General features: G+C 36.3%; 1 protein-coding gene across 2 annotated transcripts in view; it reads left to right on the forward strand.

Annotated features, from left to right (window-relative positions):
- The window catches only part of RAD51C (RAD51 paralog C), a 35,658-nt gene that overhangs the window by 3,621 nt on the left and 11,269 nt on the right, over positions 1 to 20,768 (forward strand). For both annotated transcript variants that reach the window (XM_045773339.2, XM_045773340.2), the window contains exons 4-5: positions 1,823 to 1,956; positions 14,027 to 14,158. In XM_045773339.2, the coding sequence (XP_045629295.1) occupies positions 1,823 to 1,956; positions 14,027 to 14,158 (266 nt within the window). The remainder of the gene's footprint in view (positions 1 to 1,822; positions 1,957 to 14,026; positions 14,159 to 20,768) is intronic.

Here is a 20,768-nt window from a genome sequence, read left to right on the forward strand (position 1 = left end):
ATGAAGCTTAATGACTTGACAGTGTCCTAGTGTTAAACTCTCAGATCTTTCTTTTAGACTTGGAAATGCCACAACCGAGACTGGCCTTTTCTTCTCCTTTTATGGCCCTCACTTCTTATTCTTTTTTTTTTTTTTTTTTTTTAAGATTTTATCTATCTATTTGAGAGAGAGAGCAAGAGCAAGCACAAGTCGGGGGAGGGGCAGAGGGAGAGGGAGAAGCAGACTCCTAACTGAGCAGGGAGCCAGAGGTGGGGCCTGGATCCCTGGACCTTGAGATCATGACCTGAGCTAAACGCAGATGTCCGGCTGACTGAGCCACCTAGGAGTCCCACCGAAGGTAGCTTTGAAAAACCATGTTGGAAATATTTAGAACATTAAGCCGATTGACCTTAGGGGCTCTGAGTAGAATGTAATTAACTTCATGACTGTGTTAAGTTTTTTAAATTGTTGTCATGTAGAAATATTGTTTGATTTTTTTAAGAAAATATATAAAGGTAATTTCAATTTAAATAAATACTCAAAGGTATTCAAGTTCTTACCCTTTTACTTTTAAATTAAATGGTTTCTGGTTTGACTGTTTTAGTTTATTTTTTGGGTGTGCAGTACTCATTCTTTAATTACTTATTTACTTATTTTTAAATATTTATTTGAGAGAGAGAGCACAAGCGAGGGGGAGAGACAGAGAGAGAAACAGACCCCCTGCTGAGCAGGGAGCCCGATGCAGGACTCTATCCCAAGATCCTGGGATCATGACCCAAGTGGAAGGCAGACACTTAACCAACTGAGCCATCCAGGTGCCCCTAAGTGTCCTTTTTAACTAATGACCAGTTTATCTACTGAAAGTCCTTACAGCTACCCATGTCACAATGTATATTTATAATAGTGTCTTAACCTTACTGTGAATATTGTACGTGTAGCACTGGGATATAAAGTTTTTAATGATTGCTGTGTGATTAAGCTGTTATTTTCTGGTTAAAAATGAACTTTTATATTTTTTGATAGGCAGTGCTTTCTGAAATTTAATTTCTTGTGGTTTATTTTTTCAAAACTTAAGTATATTTTGAAGTGCAGTAATTTTTAACTGTTTTCTGTCTGAAATATGTATAAAACCAAACTGTTTTTTCTTTTTAAGATTTGTTTGTTTATTTGAGAGAGCACGAGCTAGGGGGAGCGGCAGAGGGAGAGAATCTCAAGCAGACTCCCTCCTGAGTGCAGAGCCGGGTGAGGGACTTGATCTCGCGACCCTGAGATCATGACCTGAGCCGAAACTGAGTTGGATGCTTAACCAACTGAGCCACCCAGGCCCTCCCCCCCCCAAAAAACTGGTTTTTTAAAATATATATAATCTAAGGAGAATCTTATATTGTTTCTACTTAAAAATCAAATTATGCTACATTAATAATGGAAAAAAGTTACCATAAGGGAAAAAGATGCTTTCTTTGAGCATTTTTCCTTTTAACTCTTAATTTGCAGTCCTGTAAAAAAAAAAAAAAAAAAACAAGAAAAGAGAAGTTCCATTATCTTCTATTAAATGGAAGCCAATAACTAGAAATATGAAAAGGCAGGCATTAAAATTCTAGTTGTGTATGTGTATAAACAATTTCTAGATAGCCTAGCATGTAAGGAAATAGTGGCAAAGGTGAAAATAAGAGGTCAGGAATTATACAATGATAGTTTATAGTAATTTTGTTATCTTTCAATTAAAGTGAAGAGTTGTGCTATTCACAGTGAAGCATTTTGTTATTCAAAGGTATTGTTTTCCTACAATCACCAATATATCAAAACAAGTAAAACTATTTTAAGATTGTTTTGTTTATTCTAGAGCACCCAAAAGCTTTGGAGGATTTCACTCTTGAAAATATTCTTTCCCATATTTACTATTTTCGTTGCCGTGACTACACAGAGCTATTGGCACAAGTTTATCTCCTTCCAGACTTCCTTTCAGAACACTCCAAGGTATGGCTCAAACTACTGAAGTACAGCTAACCTTTGGAATATCTTTGGAGGTGTCGGATTAGCATGAAAAATAAGTAAATAGTATAGTGGCATAAGCCTGTTCAAAAATGTCTTTCTTCCTTGTCCTACAATTTACTTATATTTACACATATTTAGCATATATACATATTTAATTTATGCCCAAAGTAAGAAATTGAAATAACACAGAAAGAGATTCTGCCTCCAGTAATGGTGGAATAGCTTCTACCAAACTCTTTAGAAAGGTATAAAATGAAAAAACTTCCCTTCTACGGCTTCCTAGTACCTCTCCCTAAAGTTGACCACTATTAATTGTTTCTTGTGTCTTCTCAAAAAAATTTTTATACATGTTGCAATATCTATCTACCCATTTTTAGTTATTTGTTAGTGGGATAATACTGTAATATGGTTCTGTACCTTTCTTTTTGCTTAGTGTTTTGCATGACTTTCTATATCACCACATGTGGATAAACCTCATTCTTTTTTTCAGCTACATAGTATTTCATTTTAAGAAGGTGCTTTTGCTGTTGGTGGGAATGTAAAATGGTACAGTTGCCTCAAAAAACTGTATCGTGGTTCCTCAAGAAATTGAAAATAGAATTACCCTATCATCCAGCAATTCCACTTCTGTATTTATCACCAAAAGAATTGAAAGCAGGGTCTTGAAAAGATATTTGTAAACCTGTGTTCATAGCAGCATTATTCATATTACCTAAAATGCGGAAGCAGCCCAAGTGTCCATTGATGAATGACTAGCAAAATGTGGTATACACATACAATGTAATATTATTCATCCTTAAAAAGGAAAGAATTTCTGACATATGCTACAACTTGGATGAATCTTGAGGACATTCTGTTAAGTGAAATAAGCCAGTCAAAAAAAGACATACTGTATGATTCTACTTATATGAAGTGTGAAGAGTAGTCACACTCAGACATAAAATAGAATGGTGGTTACAAGGGCCTTGGGGGAGAAGGGGGAAATGGGCAGTTATTGTTTAATGGGAATAGAATTTTAGCTCTACAAGATAAATGTTCTGTGTATTCTACATTTAAAAAGTCGGGGGGAAAAGACTAAGTACCTTAATTTATTTAACTAATCCTCTTATTGGTGGTCTTTTAGATACTATTAACAATGGTTTGGAGATAATCCTTATACATACCATCTTGGGGTACATTTTTAAGTATGTTTATGGGATAAATCCTTTTTTTTTTTTTTTTTAAGATTTTATTTGTTTGAGAGAGAGAAAGCAAGCATGAGCTGGGGGAGGAGCAGAGGGAGAGGGAGAAGCGGACTCCCCACTGAGCACAGATCTGGAACTCCATTCCAAGATCTGAGATCATGACCTGAGCTGAACTCATATGCTTAACCAACTGAGCCACCCACGTGCCCCTGTTTATGGGATAAATTCTAAGTATGGAATTATATTAAAGAATATGTGCATGTTTAATTTTGATAAATATTACACATGACAGAGACTCTCTTTGGCCAAACTTCAGTCAGCCTCCTCTGAGCCTTTTTGAATAAGCTTTGACCTTCACCCACATCCTGTCTTTGGCCTGACCAATCCAGTTCATTATTGTGAATAATGCTGCTGTGAACATAGGGGTACAATAGTAAAGAATCCTGTAAATTAGTTTAGAGAGAATCTCCCACTTTTAATTTCTGGTCACCCTTGATATCTCAAGTTCCTCATTCCCCACTTTCAGTGTTATGTCTTTGACCTGCCTATAGCAAGAATTCTATTGGGTCACGTTAGCAAGAATCCTACTCTTGATGTCTCCTCCCAGTAATTTTCCATTCACTGACACTCACCCGGCTCCTTGGCTATAAATCCCCACTTGTCCTTGTTGTATTTGGGGATAAGCCCAACTTCTCTTCCCTATTACAAAACCCCTATTGCTATCTTCTTGAATGAAGTCTTCCTTACTATTTTAACAGGTGTCAATAACTTTTTTTTTTTATTTTAACACAAATTGCCTTTCAAAAAGTTTGTACCAGTGGGTCAAAAACAAGACTGAACTATATGTTGACTACAAGAAACCCATTTTAAGGGTGCCTGGCTGGCTCAGTCAGTGGAGTGTGGGACTCTTTTTTTTTTTTTTTTTTAAAGATTGAGAGAGAGAGAGAGTGCAAGCACGAAGGGGCAGAGGGAGAAGGAGAATGTTAAGCAGGTTCCACTCCTAAGTGGGGCTGGATTTCACGACCCTGAGATCATGACCTGAACGAGAATCAAGAGTCAGACGCTTAACCAACTGACCTACCCGGGTGCTCTAAGTGTGCTTAGAAAGCTCTTGATGTCAGGGTTGTATGTTAGGTGTAGAGATTACTTAAAAAAAATAAAATCTTTAAAAAAAACCCACTTTAGATATAAAGATATCTGTAGATTAAAAGTAAATGATCAGAGAAAGATCTACCATGTTAACACTAATCAAAAGAAAGTAAGAGTAGCTATATTTTAAAGAGTAGACATCAGACCAAGGAAAGTTATCAGGGATAAAGAGGGACATTACACAATGATAAAAAGGTCAGTTCCCCCAAAAGATTTAACAGTTTGTAACATGTATGTGCCTGACAACAAAACATGAAACTACATGAGGCAAAAACTGATAGAACTGCAAGGAGAAATAGATGACTTCACTATATTTGGAGTCTTTAGCAGCTAATAGAAATGGGCAGATACAGCAGACAAAACCAGTAAGAACATAGATGAACTCAATAACACCATCAAACAACTGGATATAATGGATATCTGTAGACTACTTTGTCCAATAACAGAATATATGTTCTAAGTTCATGTGGAACTTTCATCAAGATAGACATTTTCACAGAACTATCAAATCTCCCACCTGTTCTCCTAAGGGCCCATTTATCTTCCCAAAAGTCATTTGTTTTCCTGTAAATACCCTTTCTCCATTCTGTGAATTTTCTTTTCATTTTCTTGACAGTGCCTTTTGATACACAAAAGTGTTAAATTTTGGTGAAGTCCAAGTATCCTTTGGTTGTTGCTTACGTTTTTGGTGTCATGTATGAGAATCCATTGCCAAGGGGCACCTGGGTGGCTCAATTGTTTAAGTATCTGACTCTTGATTTTGACTCAGGTCATAATCTCAGGGTTGTGAGATTGAGCCCCACATCAGGCTCTTCGCTGGGCATTGGAGCCTGCTTAAGGTTTTCTCTCTCCCTCTGCCCCTCCTGACTCATGTGTGCTCTTTCTCTCTTTTATTAGTTTTATTTTTTTAAATATTTTATTTATTTGAGAGAGAGACAGGACACAAGTAGGGGGAGTGACAGGCAGAAGGAGAAGCAGGTTCTCCACTGAGCAAGGAGCCTGATGCAGGACTCCATTCCAGGACCCTGGGATCATGAGCTGAGCTGAAGGCAGACACTTAACTGACTGAGCCACCCAGGCCCCCACCCCCCTTTTTTTTTAGAAAGAAAAAGAATCCATTGCTAAGTCCAAGACAATGAAAATTTATTTTTAAGACTTTGTAGGGGAGGAAAAAGCTTTCCTCAACCCTCTTACCATTCCTGGCTGGGTCTGAAAATTAAACTGACAAAGGCAGAGTAGCAGGAGAAAAGCACATACATATTACTGAACTTTCACATGTACATGGGATCCTTCTACAAAACAATAAAAACACAAAGAAGTGACTAGAACAGGAAGCTTTTATACCTTTTAGGCAAAAACAGTAAATTTCTGAAGAATTGATAAGACAAAGGGGTTTGAGCTAGAAGTGGTAAATTGTGAAGTAACTTGGAAGATAATTAGTTTAACAAGGTTTGTTTTACCTTCTCAGCTCTAAATTCCCTGTCTGTCGTGATAAGGGTGTCTCCTTTTCTGATAGAGGGTATCTTTCACACAAGAAATTTATCTCCTGCTTTCTGGGAAGAAGAAAGAGACTAGGAGGTCAAAGTAACCTTCCTGCTTCTGTTGCTTTCTCAAACTTCTACTTAAGATTTTCAGTATGCCAGGGGCATCTGGGTGGCTCAGTCGGTTAAGTGTCCGATTCTTGGTTTTGGGTCGAGGTCTCAGGGTCTTAGGATGGAGCCCTCTGTCCAAGCCCCTTGTCGGGCTTTGTGCTTAGTGTGGAATCTGCTTCTCTCTCTCTCTTTCTGCCCCTCCCCCCATGCATGTACACTCTGCATGCTTTCTCTCTCTCTCTCTCAAATAAGTAGTTAAAAAAGATAATCAGTGTGCCAAGTTGCCAAATTTTGGGGTAGCATGTCCTGAACTCCATCCAGTTTAATAGCTTTAGCTTTTTTATTTGGGACTTTGATCCATGTTGAGTTAATTTTTTATACGTAGTCTGAAGTAAGTGCTCAGCTTCATTTGTATGCAGACATCTAGTTGTCCCAGCACCATTTGTTGAAAAGACTATTCTTTCCCCATTGAATGTGCTTAGCATCCTTGTTGAAAATCCGTTGACCATAGATGTGTGGGTTAATTTCTGGACTCTTCTATTAATGTATATGTCTGTTCTATGCCAGTATCACACGATTTTGATTAGTAGCTTCATAGTATGTTCTGAAATTGGGACATGTGAGTCTTCCAACGTTGTTATTTTCAAGATTGTTTTGGCTATTCAGGCCCCCTTGCAATTCCATCTGAATTTGATCCATATGAATGGAGTCTTGTTTATTTCTGCAGAAATGCAGTTGGAATTTTGATAGAAATTATATTGAATCTGTGGATTTAACCATGGTATAAATCCTTTAAAAAAAAAAAAGATTTTATTTTTAAGTGATCTCTACCCCCAACATGGGGTTCAAACTCAACCCTGAGATCAAGAGTCACATGTTCAACTGACTGAGCCAGCCAGGTACCCCGTATTTCATTAAATTTAATTAATATACCACTATATTTCATATATTTTCCACTAGATGTATTACTGGCTTATAAATTTTGAAATAATTGTCCAGCATTTCTTTAGTCACTAAAAGAAAATGAGAATATAGATCTGCTTTTTTTTTTTTTTTGGTCTTGCACATTTATTTATTTACCAAATATTTACTGAGAGTCTACTTTGGCCAGACACTATTGTATAAATCCTTTTAATATGCTGCAGGGTTACATTTGGTAGTATATTTGTTGAGAATTTTTGCATCTGTAATTGGTCTGTAGTTTTCTTTACTGGTGATGTCTTTATCTAGCTTTGGTATCAGTATGATACTGGCTTCATAGAATGAATTAGGAAGTATTCCCTCTATTTTTAGAAAAGTTTGAGAAGAATTGGTATAAATTCTTTTTACTTATTTATTTATTTATTTATTTATTTGAGAAAGAGAGAGAGAGCACAAGCAGGGGAAGGGGCAGAGGGAGAGGAAGAAGAAGACTCCCTGCTAAGCATGGTGCCTGATGTGGGGCTTGGAGCTCTATCCCAGGACCCTGGGATTGTGACCTGAGCTTAAGGCAGACACTTAACTGACCGAGCCACCCAGGCACCACTGGTGTAAATTCTTTAAACGTTTTATAAAATTCACCAGTGAAGTGGCACCTGGCTGGCTCGGTCAGTACATCATGTGACTCTTAATCTCGGGGTTGTGAGTTTGAGCTCCACAATGGGGGTAGAGTCTACTTAAAAAAAAAAAAATCTGCCAGTGAAGCTCTCTGGTCCTGGTCTTTTTTTATTGTTGTTAGAAGGCTTTTGATTACTGATTCAATCCATTCTGTTTTTCTATTCTTCAGACAGTTTTGATAGTTTGTGTATTTCAGTGAATTTGTTCATTTTACCCAGGTTATCTATTTTTTTTGCATACAAATGTTCATTATATTCTGTTTTTATTTCTATAAGGTTGGTATAGTGTCCCCATTTTCATTCCTGATTTGAGTAATTTGAGTTTTTGTTTTTGTTTTTTTTTAAAGATTTATTTATTTATTTTTTTTTTTTAAAAGATTTTATTTATTTATTCGACAGAGATAGAGACAGCCAGCGAGAGAGGGAACACAAGCAGGGGGAGTGGGAGAGGAAGAAGCAGGCTCATAGCAGAGGAGCCTGAAGTGGGGCTCGATCCCATAACGCCGGGATCACGCCCTGAGCCGAAGGCAGATGCTTAACCGCTGTGCCACCCAGGCGCCCTAAAGATTTATTTCTTAAAGAGAGGGTGGTTGCGAGCAGGGGGAGGGTCAGAGGGAGAGGAGAGAGAGAATCTCAAGTAGACTCCCCATTGAGTGCAGAGCCTGGAGTCCAGAGCCCAACAGGGGCCTCGATTCCTCGACCATGAGATCATGACCTGAGCCAAAATCAAGAGTTGACACTTAACCGACTGAGCCACCCAGGTGCCCAAGTCTTCTCCCTTTTTTTTGTTTGTTTAAAGGTTTTTCAGTTTTGTTGATCTTTTCAAGGAATCAACTTTGGATTTCACTCATTTTCCCCATTGTTTCTTTCTTGTCTTATTTTGATTATTTCCACCTAATTTTTTTAAGATTTTATTTATTTGACAGAGATAGCGAGAGAGGGAACACAAGCACAGGGAGCTGGAAGGGGAGAAGCAGGCCCCCCGACAGAGCAGGGAGCCCAATGCAGGGCTCAATCCCAGGACACCAGGATCATGACCCGAGCGAGCCGAAGGTAGATGCCCAACGGCTGAGCCACCCAGGCATCCCTCTTTCCACCTAATTTTTATTACTTCTTTTGTTTTGCCTTCTTTGAGTTTAGTTTGCTCTTTTTTCTAGTTCCTTAAGGTACAAGTTTTGAATATTGGTTTGAGATCTTTCTTCCTTTCTTTCTTTTAAAATATAGTCGTTTAGAGCTCCACATTTCCTGTGGAGCACTACTTACACTGTATTTTATAACTTGGTATATTGTGTTTTTATATTCATTCATCTTTAAGTATTTTCTAATTTCCCTTGTAATGTCTTCTTTGACTCATTCGTTATTTAAGGATGTGTTGTTTAGGGCTACTTGGCTCACTCAGTTGATAGAGCATGTGACTCTTGATCTCAGAGTTGTGAGTTTTTTGTTGTTATTTTGAGGTTTTTATGTTTGTTTTTTTAAAGTTTATTTAAGTAATCTCTATACCCAATGTGAGACTTGAACTCATGACCCCAAGATCAAGAGTTGCATGCTCTTCCAACTGAGTCAACCAAGTGCTCTTGGGGTCATGAGTTTAAGTTAAGCCCCATGTTGGGTGTAGAGATTACTTAAAAAAAAAAAAAAAAAAAGAGTGTGTTGTTTAATTTCCATTTATTTGTTAACTTTCCAAATTTCCTTCTGATGCTGGTTTCTAATTCCATTCCATTTTGGTCAGAGAAGATACTTTATATATGATTCCATGTTTATACATTTATTGAGACTTATTTTGTTACCTAATATCTAGGTCTATCCAGGCAAATGTTCCATGTGCACTTGAGAAGAATGTGTATTCTGTTGAGTGGAGCGTTTTATATATATTTATGTATCTGTTTCTTTTTTTTTTTTTTTTTTTTATGGGTCAACCTTTATTGGTGAGCAGGCAGGTGGTGGGTGAGTCAGGACACTGGGGAGCATCTGGGGAGGAGGTTCTGCAGTTGCCATCACAGCATATAATTGCTACATCTTCTTGATGAATTGAGCCTTTTATTATTATACAATTTTTATATTATACAAATTATTATTTATTGTTACCCTTCTTTGTCTCTTGTAACAAGTGTTCTCTTGAAGTCTCTTTTGTCTGATATTAGTATAGCCACTACAGCTCTGTTCTGGTTACTGTTTCCAGGGAATATCTTTTTCTATCCTTTCACTCTTATTTGCATCTTTGTTTTGTTTTTAAGTTTTATTTATATAAGTAATATTTACACCCAACATGGGGCTCAAGCTCATGACCCTGAGATCAAGAGTCACATGCTCCTCCAACTGAGCCAGCCAGGTGCCCCACTTAATTGTATCTTTGGATCTAAAGTGAGTCTCTTGTAGAAAGTCTATAGTTAGATCATTTTAAAAAATCCGTTCTGCCAGTCTGTGCCTAAGTCTCTGACTTAGGATGGTTCGACTTACAAGTTTTTAATTTTAATTATTTATTTATTTATTAGTCTTAAAGATTTTATTTATTTATTTGACAGCGCACACACACGAGCGCACGCACAAGCAGGGGGAGCAGCAGAGGAAGAGGGAGAAACAGGCTCTCTGCTGAGCAGGGCTCAATCCCAGGACCCTAGGATCATGACCTGAGCCAAAGGCAGGCGCTTAACCCACTGAGTCATGCAGGCGTCCCAAGTTTTTTAATTTTACAGTGGTGCAAAAGTGATACGTATTCAGTAAAAACTGTACATCAGATTTTGATCTTTTCCTAGGCTAGTGATACTCTGTACAGTACTCTTCCGTGATGCTGGACAGTGGCAGCGAGCCACAGCTTTCCATCAGCCATGCAAGCACGAGGGTAAACAAGCAATACACTTACAACCGTTCTGTACCCATATAACCATTCTATTTTTTACTTTCAGTACAGTATTCAGTACATTACATGAAATTTTCAGTGCTTTATTATAAAACAGGCTTTGTGTTAGATGATTTTGCCCAGGTGTGGACTAATGTAAGTGTTCTGAGCATATTTAAGTTAGGCTATACTAAACTATGATGTGTGGTATGTTAAGTGTATTAAATGCATTTTCGACTTAACAATATTTTCGACTTGGTGTGGGTTTATTGGAGTGTAACCCCAATGTAAGTTGAGGAAGATCTGTATCTTGTTTCTCAATTTCTTCATTCCTGCTTTCTTTTTTGTTAGGTATTTTCCAGTGTACCGTGTTGATTCCCTTCTCGTTTCTTTTATCATATATTTTTTAGTTATTTTCTTAGTTGCTCTGGGGATTATGATTAACATCCTAATTCATAGCGGTCTAGTTTAAATTAATACCAAATTAATTTCAACAGTATACAAAAACCTTGTTGCTTTATAGCTCCATTTATCCCCCTTTATGTTGTTACTGTCACAGATTACATCTTTATACATTGTGTGACCATCAATATAGATTTATAATTATTTTTTCTATAGTTGTTTTTTAAATCATATAAGAAAATAAGAGGGGTTACAAACCAAAAATACATTAATGCTGACTTTTAGATATGTAGTTACATTTACTGGTATTATTTATTTCTGTGTGTGGATTTGAGTTACTGTCTGGTGTTCTTTCATTTTCAGTCTGAAGGACTCTGTTTAGCATTTCTTATAGGATAGATCTACTAGCAATGAATTCTCTATCTGAATGATCTTAATTTTTTTTTTAAGTAGGCTCCATGCTTGATGTGGGGCCCAACATGGAGCTTGAGCTCATGACCCTGAGATCAAGACCTGAGCTAAGACCAATAGTTAGGCACTCGACCAACTGAGCCACTCAGACACCCTGGGAATGTGTTAATTTCTGCTTTATTTTCGAAGAATCCTTCTGCTTGGTTGACAGTATTTTTTCTTTCAACAATTTGTATATATCATCCTATCACTTTCTGGCCTTTGGGAACCACAGTGGTTCCCAATGAATGAATGAATGTATAAATGAATAAATATACACACACACACACACACAAAATCTGATTCTTCTTACCTCTTAATTGGCATGCTGGTAAATGCTTAGTGCCTGGCTTACCTGGAAAAAAAGTGTATATACATATATACATACATAAGTTTATTATAAAGTTGCTGATATAAAAGAGGTATAGCACACCATTTACAAATAATAATAAAACGTACAATACTCTTTATTGCAAATATGTGTAGCCAACTGGGTCTTACAGAAAGCTTTCATTGATTTGATTTTTCTATTGATGTTAATTTTACATAATAAGATTCACCATTTATTTATTTGAGATTTAAGATTCTGTTTATTTATTTGAGAGAGAGAGAGAGAGAGAACACATGCACACAAGTGGTAGGGGAAGGGAGAGGGAGAAGCAGATTCCCTGCCGAGCGGGGAGCCAGACTGGCAGCTCAGCTCGATCCCAGGACACCGAGACCACTACCCAAGCCGAAAGCAGACGCTTAACCAACTGAGCCACCCAGGTGCCTCCAAAATTTACCATTTAAAAGTGAACGATTCAGTGCAGTTAGTACATTCACAATGTTGACAACCACTACCTTTAGTTCCAAAATGTTTTTATTACCCTAAAAGGAAACTCATACCCTTTAAAGAGTTGCTTCCTTTCCTCCCTCCCCGCAAAGACCCTGGCAACCACCAATCTGTATTCCGTCTCTACAGATTTACCAATTTTGGATATTGCATATAAATGGAATCATATGATACGTGATCTTCTTGGTCTCGCTCTTTTATGTAGCATAATATGGTCAAAATTCATCTGCTTTGTAGCTTGTACCTGTACTTCATTTTATGGTAGAACAGTATTCTGTTATATGTATACAGCACAGTCTGTTTATCCTTGGATGGATATTTGGGATGTTTCTACCTTTTGATTATTGTGAATTGTGGCTGCTATGAACATGTATGTACATACATTTGTCTTAGTACCATTTTTAGTTCTTTGGTGCATGTACCTAGAAGTGAAATTGCTGGGTCATATGGTAATACTGTTTAATTTTTTGAGGAACCACCAAAATGTTTTTTCATAGTTGCCGAACAGTTTTGCATTCTTACTGCCAGCATATGAGGTTTTTCTTAATTTTAATTTTGCTAAACTTATGCATCTATATTTGACCTATAGCAAAATTATACTACCAGTGAGCACTTGATTGCTGTCCAATTCAAAAGAAGTTGCTCACCTTGTTACAAACAAGTACTGTTTTAACATGAATGCTGGTTGATATTTTTGTTTATGTTAACACATGTGATGAAAGTGAAACAGCAAAGGTGTATTTTTTTTAGTTGAAGTATAATTGATGTACAATATCCTGTTAGTTTCAGGTGTACATTGTAGTGACTTGATATTTTTACACATTATGAAAGAATCCCCACTATATGTCTAGTTACCGTGTGCCACAATACACAGAAGTATGTGTGCATTTCCTTATATGTGGGCTCTCTTTCCGTCCTAGAGGTACTTACCCAGGACTCAGTTCTGTTGCCTCCCTTTTCATTGACGCTTTCCCTTACATCTAGTCTAAGTTAGCCTCCCTCTACTTTATCACCTACTTATTCATCATCATTTCACCCAGTTTCGTCTCTTTATAAACTCCTATCATTATCAGAAATTATTCGTGTATTTGTTTGCATGTTAATTGTCCTTTACTCCGCTAGAACGTAAACTCCAAGAAAGCAGGAACCTTGTCTCTTGTTCTCTGCTGCCTGGAACAGTGACTAACATATAGTAGGTATCAATAAGCACATGCTGAATGAAGGAATGAATACTCTAAATAAATTACTTAGACATGGGGTCATCAAATCCCCTTCTTTAGTCTAATCCTTTTTAGATAGAAAAATATATAATCTCACACGTTTTTTTGGTTTATATTTGGATTAGTTTCCAAATTCTGTTTGTTCTTGGATGTGAGGTTTATATATTATTCTAACGTCACTGTAGGAGCCATTATTTGGATTATATTAGAAATGCAACTGTCATGAAAATGTTTATCATCTATAAGTGAACCTCGATTGGATTTCAAGACAAACCTGCCTCATGCTGAATTCTATATTACAACATTTTGTAATGATTAGTTGCCTTATAGTATATTTAAAATTAAGGAGGAAAAGTATACGAAGAATTTGAAGTTTTTGAAGAAGATATAATAATTTAATATTTGAAGAGTTTTTTAAACATAAAAAAATCTCGAAGGTAAAATTGAAATATTGAAAATTTGTTTTACTAAGACTTCAGAAGTTCTTTTTATCAGTGTAAAATGCCTCTGTAACGATTGTGTATAGTGGTAAAATATAAGAAAATTATAATTGCTTCTTTATGTTGAATTACTTTTTCAAGTTGATAAATTATCAAACCAGAGTACATTTTAACTTTTGCTGATTAATGCAGAAAGCATTGGGTGAATACATTTATTTTGGAGAGTTAGAAATAGAACTCTGGATTTTAAGGATTTTTTTTTCCTGCAGAACATGCTTTTGGGATGCCATTTTTAAAATTTTATTATTAATACCAAACCTAATATCATTATCTCTTCTGTATTTAGGTTCGATTAGTGATAGTGGATGGTATTGCTTTTCCTTTTCGTCATGACCTAGATGACCTATCCCTTCGTACTCGATTACTAAATGGCCTCGCCCAGCAAATGATCAGCCTTGCAAATAGCCACAGATTAGCTGTAAGTATTGTTAGCAGAGCATTTTATAATAAAGTCAAGCTTGTATAAAATATCAATATCTAGAAATAGCTAAATAGAATTTGACCAAAAGCACATAATACAAACACACAGTTTTGGATGTAGTTTTTGTTTGATTTTTAGGAAAAAATAATTCCAGTCATAAGTGTTGTATATCAGTTTTCCTAGAAAATAATAAGCATAATCAAGATGCCATATTTTAAAATGGACTTGTTCGATAAAGAAATGCCACCTTTGGTAATTGCAATGTTTGAGGGGTTTTTTGGTCTAAATATACTTGATGTTTTTCAGGTAAGCTCTTCTAACTTCCCCGTTTTTCTTTTACTCTGTGTCTTTTAGTATTACATGTTGTATAGTCACAGACTCAGATAGATAGAAAAATTACATGGTGTGAACATCCTAGATGTTTGGAGGTAGAGTGAACTCTTCTAGATTTGAAATGTGAGGTTAGATAGGAAGATAAGTTTGGAAGTGATGAGACAGAAAGGAGTGAGGTAACGACTTTTTTTTTTTTTTTAAACTGCCTATTTGCCATCACTTTCCACTCTGCAACCCCGTGCCACATCTCACACCAATACACACACTTGTCCAGGAGGGAGATGGGAAAAGATCAAGCCACTTAACTTAATTTTCTTGTATTTATCCTGACTAGAGAGTCATTAGTGCATATCTGTAATATAGCATAAGTAGATAAATAATTTATCTCAAAACATACATTTTTTCTTTTGAGTTTTTAGATTTTTTTTCCATATACTGAAAAGTATAGTCTCCTGTGTTTGAATCATTTCTTGTATTAATTTGTAATTTAGCATTCTGTTAATGTCAATGTAGAGCCCCCAGTAGGGGGCACTCAAGACTAATGGGTTCCTTAGGTTTGGTTTGGTTTGTTTGTTGAACAGAAATAGCTTTATCTATTCTGATTAAAAAAGTAATCTAAACAGTAACATGGAATATTATGCAGTGTTTAAGAAGAATAATGTAAATATACACGTAATAACACAGAACAAGATATATTCAGATATATGATTAAGTAAAAAGATTCAAGTCGCATAACAGTATATTTTATGTGATCCCACTTTTGAGAAAAATAAAAATTATATATGTGCATTTATATTTATATATATGAACAAAAAGATCTGAAAGGATTGAAATGTTCATAATGACTTCTTCTAGAAATAGGATTTTGTGGGCTTGAGGGCATACTTTTACCTCTTTATAAATTCTTCTTTACTTGATTTTTTTTAATTTCCCAGTTACAATATGGAAGCATTTAGGACCTTTGATAATAAATACATTTCACAATTTTAAGTATATATACTTTCTGTAAAAGAAATTCTAAACAATCAAAAGTGTAGAAAGTAAGTGAATTATCTTTTACACAGAGATGATTATTCTTGAGTTTGGTGTACCTATTTTTCCAAACTTACTAAGTTTTTTTTTTAATTTTTTGTTTTTATTTTAATGTTATCTCTACACCTAACATGGGGCTTGAACTCACAACCCTGAGATCAAGAGTTGCATGCTCTACCGACTGAGTCAGCCAGGCGCCCCTATATAGACATATTTTTTAAAGTAAGATCATATTATGCTTGCTATTATACAAAGCAGTTTTTTGTTTTTCGCTTAATATTTTGTGAACATTTTTCCATATATGCTACTTAATGAGTGTACTTATCAGCTTATATAGTGTTCTATTGTATGATTATAGCATAGGTTTTTAATCACCCCCCCATTGTCTTTAAAGTTGGCTTCAGGGGCGCCTGGGTGGCACAGCGGTTAAGCGTCTGCCTTCAGCTCAGGGCGTGATCCCCGCGTTATGGGATCGAGCCCCACATCAGGCTCCTCCGCCATGAGCCTGCTTCTTCCTTTCCCACTCCCACTGCTTGTATTCCCTCTCTCACTGGCTGTCTCTATCTCTGTCAAATAAATTAAAAAAATAATAATAATAATAATAAAAAAAGTTGGCTTCAGTTTTCACATTTAAAAAATTGTAGTCGGGACGCCTGGGTGGCTCAGTCGGGAGAGTGTCTGCCTTCAGCTCGGGTCATGACCCCCAGGGTCCTGGGATCGAGTCCTGCATCTGGCTCCTTGTTCAGTGGGGAGCCTACTTCTTCCTCTGCCTGCCTCTCCCCCTGCTTGTGTTCTCTCTCTCTCTTTGTCTCTGACAAATAAGTAAAATCTTTAAAAAATTAAATAAATAAATAAATTTTAAAAATAAAAAACTAGTCGACAATTTATATATGCTTTTTTGCCCATTTATCTAGTTATTTCTGGAATTATTAAGTCAAAAGGATATCTCTGTTTTTATTTTTATTTTTATTGAGGTATAATTTGACAAACAACATTATATAAGTTGTTTTTTTTTTAAGAGTTTTTTATTTGAGAGAGAGAGAGGGAGAGCGAGAAAGAGCACAAGCAGGGTGAAGGGCAAAGGGAGAAGCAGACTCCCCACTGAGCAGGGAGCGCAGTTAGGGTTAAGGTTAGGCTTAACCGACTGAGCCACCCAGGTGTCCCAGCAGAAATGTTTTTTTAACAGCTTTATTGAGATTTAATTAGCATACCATAAAATTCACTCTTTAAATGTGTACATTTCAGTGGTTTGTAGTATATTTACAGATTTGTGCAACCATCACTGTCTAATTTTAGAACATTTCCACCACCCCCAAAAGAAATCTGATGCCCATTAGCCATCACTCCCCATTGCACCTTCTCGTCAGCCCCTAAGAACCATTAGTCTGCTTTCTGTCTGCATGGGTTCATCTTTTCTGGATAGTTTATATAAATAGAATCATTCAGTATATGGTCTTTTATGTCTGGCCTCTTTCACTTAGCATAATGTTTTCAAGATTCATCCATATTTTAGCATATATCAGTATCCTTTTTATGACTGATTAACTTTGCGTTTTTCTTAATGTATCACATTTTCCTTATTCATCAATTGAAGGACATTTGGGTAATAGAAGTATTTTTAAAGCAGCGAAGTTCATAATTTAAAAGTGATTGTTACTTCACTAATTTAAAGATTTGTTCTTTAGTATCATGGTAAACCCAGTGCTTTTGCAGAGGTCATGTAATTCTTCTATAAGTAATTGCTAGACGAGAAAATTCTGATTTTGGAATGTTGGGAATTTTTTAACAGTTGATAAGCCAGTACATGGTTTACATTTTCCTGGAGAGGTGTAATGGGTAAATTAAATCCAGGTTTCCCTCACTATCCAAAAATAGAGCATTCTAAGGAAAACCTTTAGTAAGCCAAAAGGCATAAAATGAAGAAGCAATTACCAGGAATTTATATGGAAAATTATTTTAGTGTTCCCAGACTCAAAAAATAACTTTTCTCAGGCTTTTCTGATACCTTAGTGCAGATGTTGCTAAAGAATGCACAAAGTAAATCCGGATAAAGCACAGATGCTCACAGACACAGTTCAAAGCTCCGGCAGCTTAATGCTAAGATGCTGAGTATCATTCCCACAGAAAGGAGCGTGGTGATGCTGCTCTCCCTGCCTGGGTGCACTCTGCCTCTATAACGGTTCTCTGCAAAACAAATGCTGAATACTATATTTGCTTTTCACTTTTTTTTCGTAAAAGTGAAAGTTCTCTTTAGATTTTTTTTTGGTTAGCAAAAAACAGGTACATATAGGTCTTTCATAAAAGTGAAGTGGCATAACGGGAATTTTTGAAAAGTAGGGGATACCTGTACCCTGTAAACTGGTGCTGTCTGATAGGACTGTCCGGGAAGATGAAAATGCTCAGTCTAATACAGCAGTTGCATGGCTGTTGAGCACTTGAGAAATGGTTACTGCTACTGAGGAACTGAATGTCTAATTTTAATTTAATTTTTAAAAGCTGTGTATGTGCCTAATGGCTGCAGAATTGGATGGCGCACCTCTAACCAAAAAGCGATAGTATAAATATCCCAGTTGTTAGAGCTTAAACACTTGGTAGTCTGTAAAGGGTATTATTCTGCGTGTTGGGGATGCCAGTGAGTCACATATTTCAGTTGATTACCAATTTAAATTCCTGCTTAGCTTTTTCTAAGATGCCCGATGTGAGGTAATACATGGGGAAGCCGCTGTGGCACTCAAGGGAAGATCAAATGATCAGCCTTGCAAATAGCCACAAATTAGCTGTATTATTAGCAGAGAATTTTATAATAAAGTCAAGCTTGTATAAAATATCAATGTCTAGAAATAGCTAAATAGAATTTAACTAGAAGAAAGTCATGTCACCCAGTTTGGGCCTAATTGAAACCTAGATGGAGCACAGTTTTCTCCTTTGTAGACAAACAAAAATTTTAGGGTGTTATCAGTGCAGTGGGAATAGCCAAACATCCTTTTCTTTCTCAGTTTTCTTATGGAACTGATACCTTTTTCAGAGTAGGTACCTTTTCTCATTGCTTTTCATAGAAATTCTTTATCATTGTCAGCTTGCAATAGTATCTGTCATATTTCTGGAGGGAAGATCTGTATTGGAAGAATATTTAAAATTACTCTTTCTGAAGAATTTGGGGCTGGGAGGGACCAGATAATCTTATACTGTATTCAGTCAGCCTTAAACACTCTTTTTCTCTACTTTAAAATTACTGTCCTTCATTTTGAGGCAAGGGAAACAAAAACAAAAATAAATTATTGGAGCTACATCAAAATAAAAAGCTTTTGCATAGCAAAGGAAACAATCAACAAAACTAAAAGGCAACTTACTGAATGGGAAAAGATACTTGTAAATGATATATCCAATAAGGGGTTAGTATCCAAAATATATAAAGAATTTATACAACTCAGTGCTTATAGGGCAGAATAAATGTCTTTTGGCTTTAGGGCAGTGTAAAAAAATTTATACAGTTCAATACCCAAAAAACAAATAATCCAATTAAAAAACAGGCAGAAGACATGAACATGCATTTCTCCAAAGAAGATGTACAAATGGCCAACAGACACATGAAAAGATGCTCAACATCACTCATCATCAGGGAAATCTGAATCAAAACCACAATGAGATACCACCTTATACTGTCAGAATGGCTAAAATAAAAAACACAAAAAAACAGCCAAGTAAGTGCTAGCAAACATGTGGGGAAAAAGGAACCTCGTGCACTGTTGGTGGGCATGCAAACTGTTGTGGTCACTGTGGAAAACAGTATGGAGGTTCCTCAAAAAACTAAAAATAGAATTAACCTATGATCCAGTAATGCACTACTGGATATTTACCCAAAGAATAAGAAAACACTAATTCAAAAGGATATGTGCACCCCCATGTTTATAGCAGTGTTATTTATAATAGCCAAGATATGGAAGCAGCCCAAGTGTCCATTGACAGATGAATGGATAAAGAAGATGTGTGTGTGTGTGTGTGTGTGTATGTGTGTATATATATATATATATATCTCCAGACTCTTAACTATAGAGAACAAACAGATGGTTGCCAGAGGGGAGGTGGGTGGGGGAATGGGTGAAATAGGCAAAAAGGATTAAAAGTACATTTGTCTTGGGGCACTTGAGTGGCTCAGTCGCTTAAGCATCCGACTCTTGGTTTAAGCTCAGGTCATGGTCTCAGGGTCCTGGGATCGAGCCCCATGTTAGGTTCTACACTCAGTGGGGAGTCTGCTCAAGGATTCTCTCTCTCCCTCTCCTTCTGCCCTCCTCCTGCTTGCTCGCATTCTCTCTCTCTAAAATAAATCTTTAAATAAAGAGTACACTTAATGAGCACTGAGTAATGTATAGAATTGTTGAATCACTATATTGTACACCTGAACGTAATATAACACTACGTTAACTAAACTGGAATTAAAATTTAAACATAACAAAAAAATTACTATCTTTCAAAACATGGAATCTTTTCTATAGGTCACTATTTAATCCAAAAGAATCAGTACAATTTTTAGCCTTGAGGGCCATCTTTGAGTAAAGCAACACCTATATCTATTATCAGACTAGTATAGTTATAATTTGGGGTCATTTGACCTGATTACGGGGTTTTATTTTTTACCACTTCTCTGTATTTTGTTTATGATTTTAAGTCTTTTCTCATAATTTTTGCCTCCGTTTCTTCTTTTTCCTATAAAACCAGAAATGGTAATAGTGTATTTTTCTCTTTCCTAAAAATGCAAACAGTGAGTTATTTATTAAATATCTCACACTCGAGGTGAGTTCTCAACACTTGCTACAACATGGACGGCACTGGAGGAGATAATGCTTAGTGAAATAAGTCAAGCAGAGAAAGACAGCTATCATATGATTTCTCTCATCTATGGAACATAAGAACTAGAATGATCAGTAGGGGAAGAAAGGGATAAAGAAAGGGGGGGTAATCAGAAGGGGGAATGAAACATGAGAGACTATGGACTATGAGAAACAAACTGAGGGCTACAGAGGGGAGGGGGGTGGGGGAATGGGATAGACCGGTGATGGGTAGTAAGGAGGGCACATATTGCATGGTGCACTGGGTGTTATACACAACTAATGAATCATCGAGCCTTACATCGAAAACCGGGGATGTACTGTATGGTGACTAACATAATATAATAAAAAATCATTATAAAAAAATAAAAATAAAAAAAAAATAAATATCTCACACTCGAGGCACCTGTGTGGCT

Source organism: Ursus americanus, chromosome 23 (assembly GCF_024610735.1).
Source record: "Ursus americanus isolate L20-20 chromosome 23, mUrsAme1.1.p, whole genome shotgun sequence".
Classification (NCBI taxonomy): Eukaryota; Metazoa; Chordata; class Mammalia; order Carnivora; family Ursidae; genus Ursus; species Ursus americanus.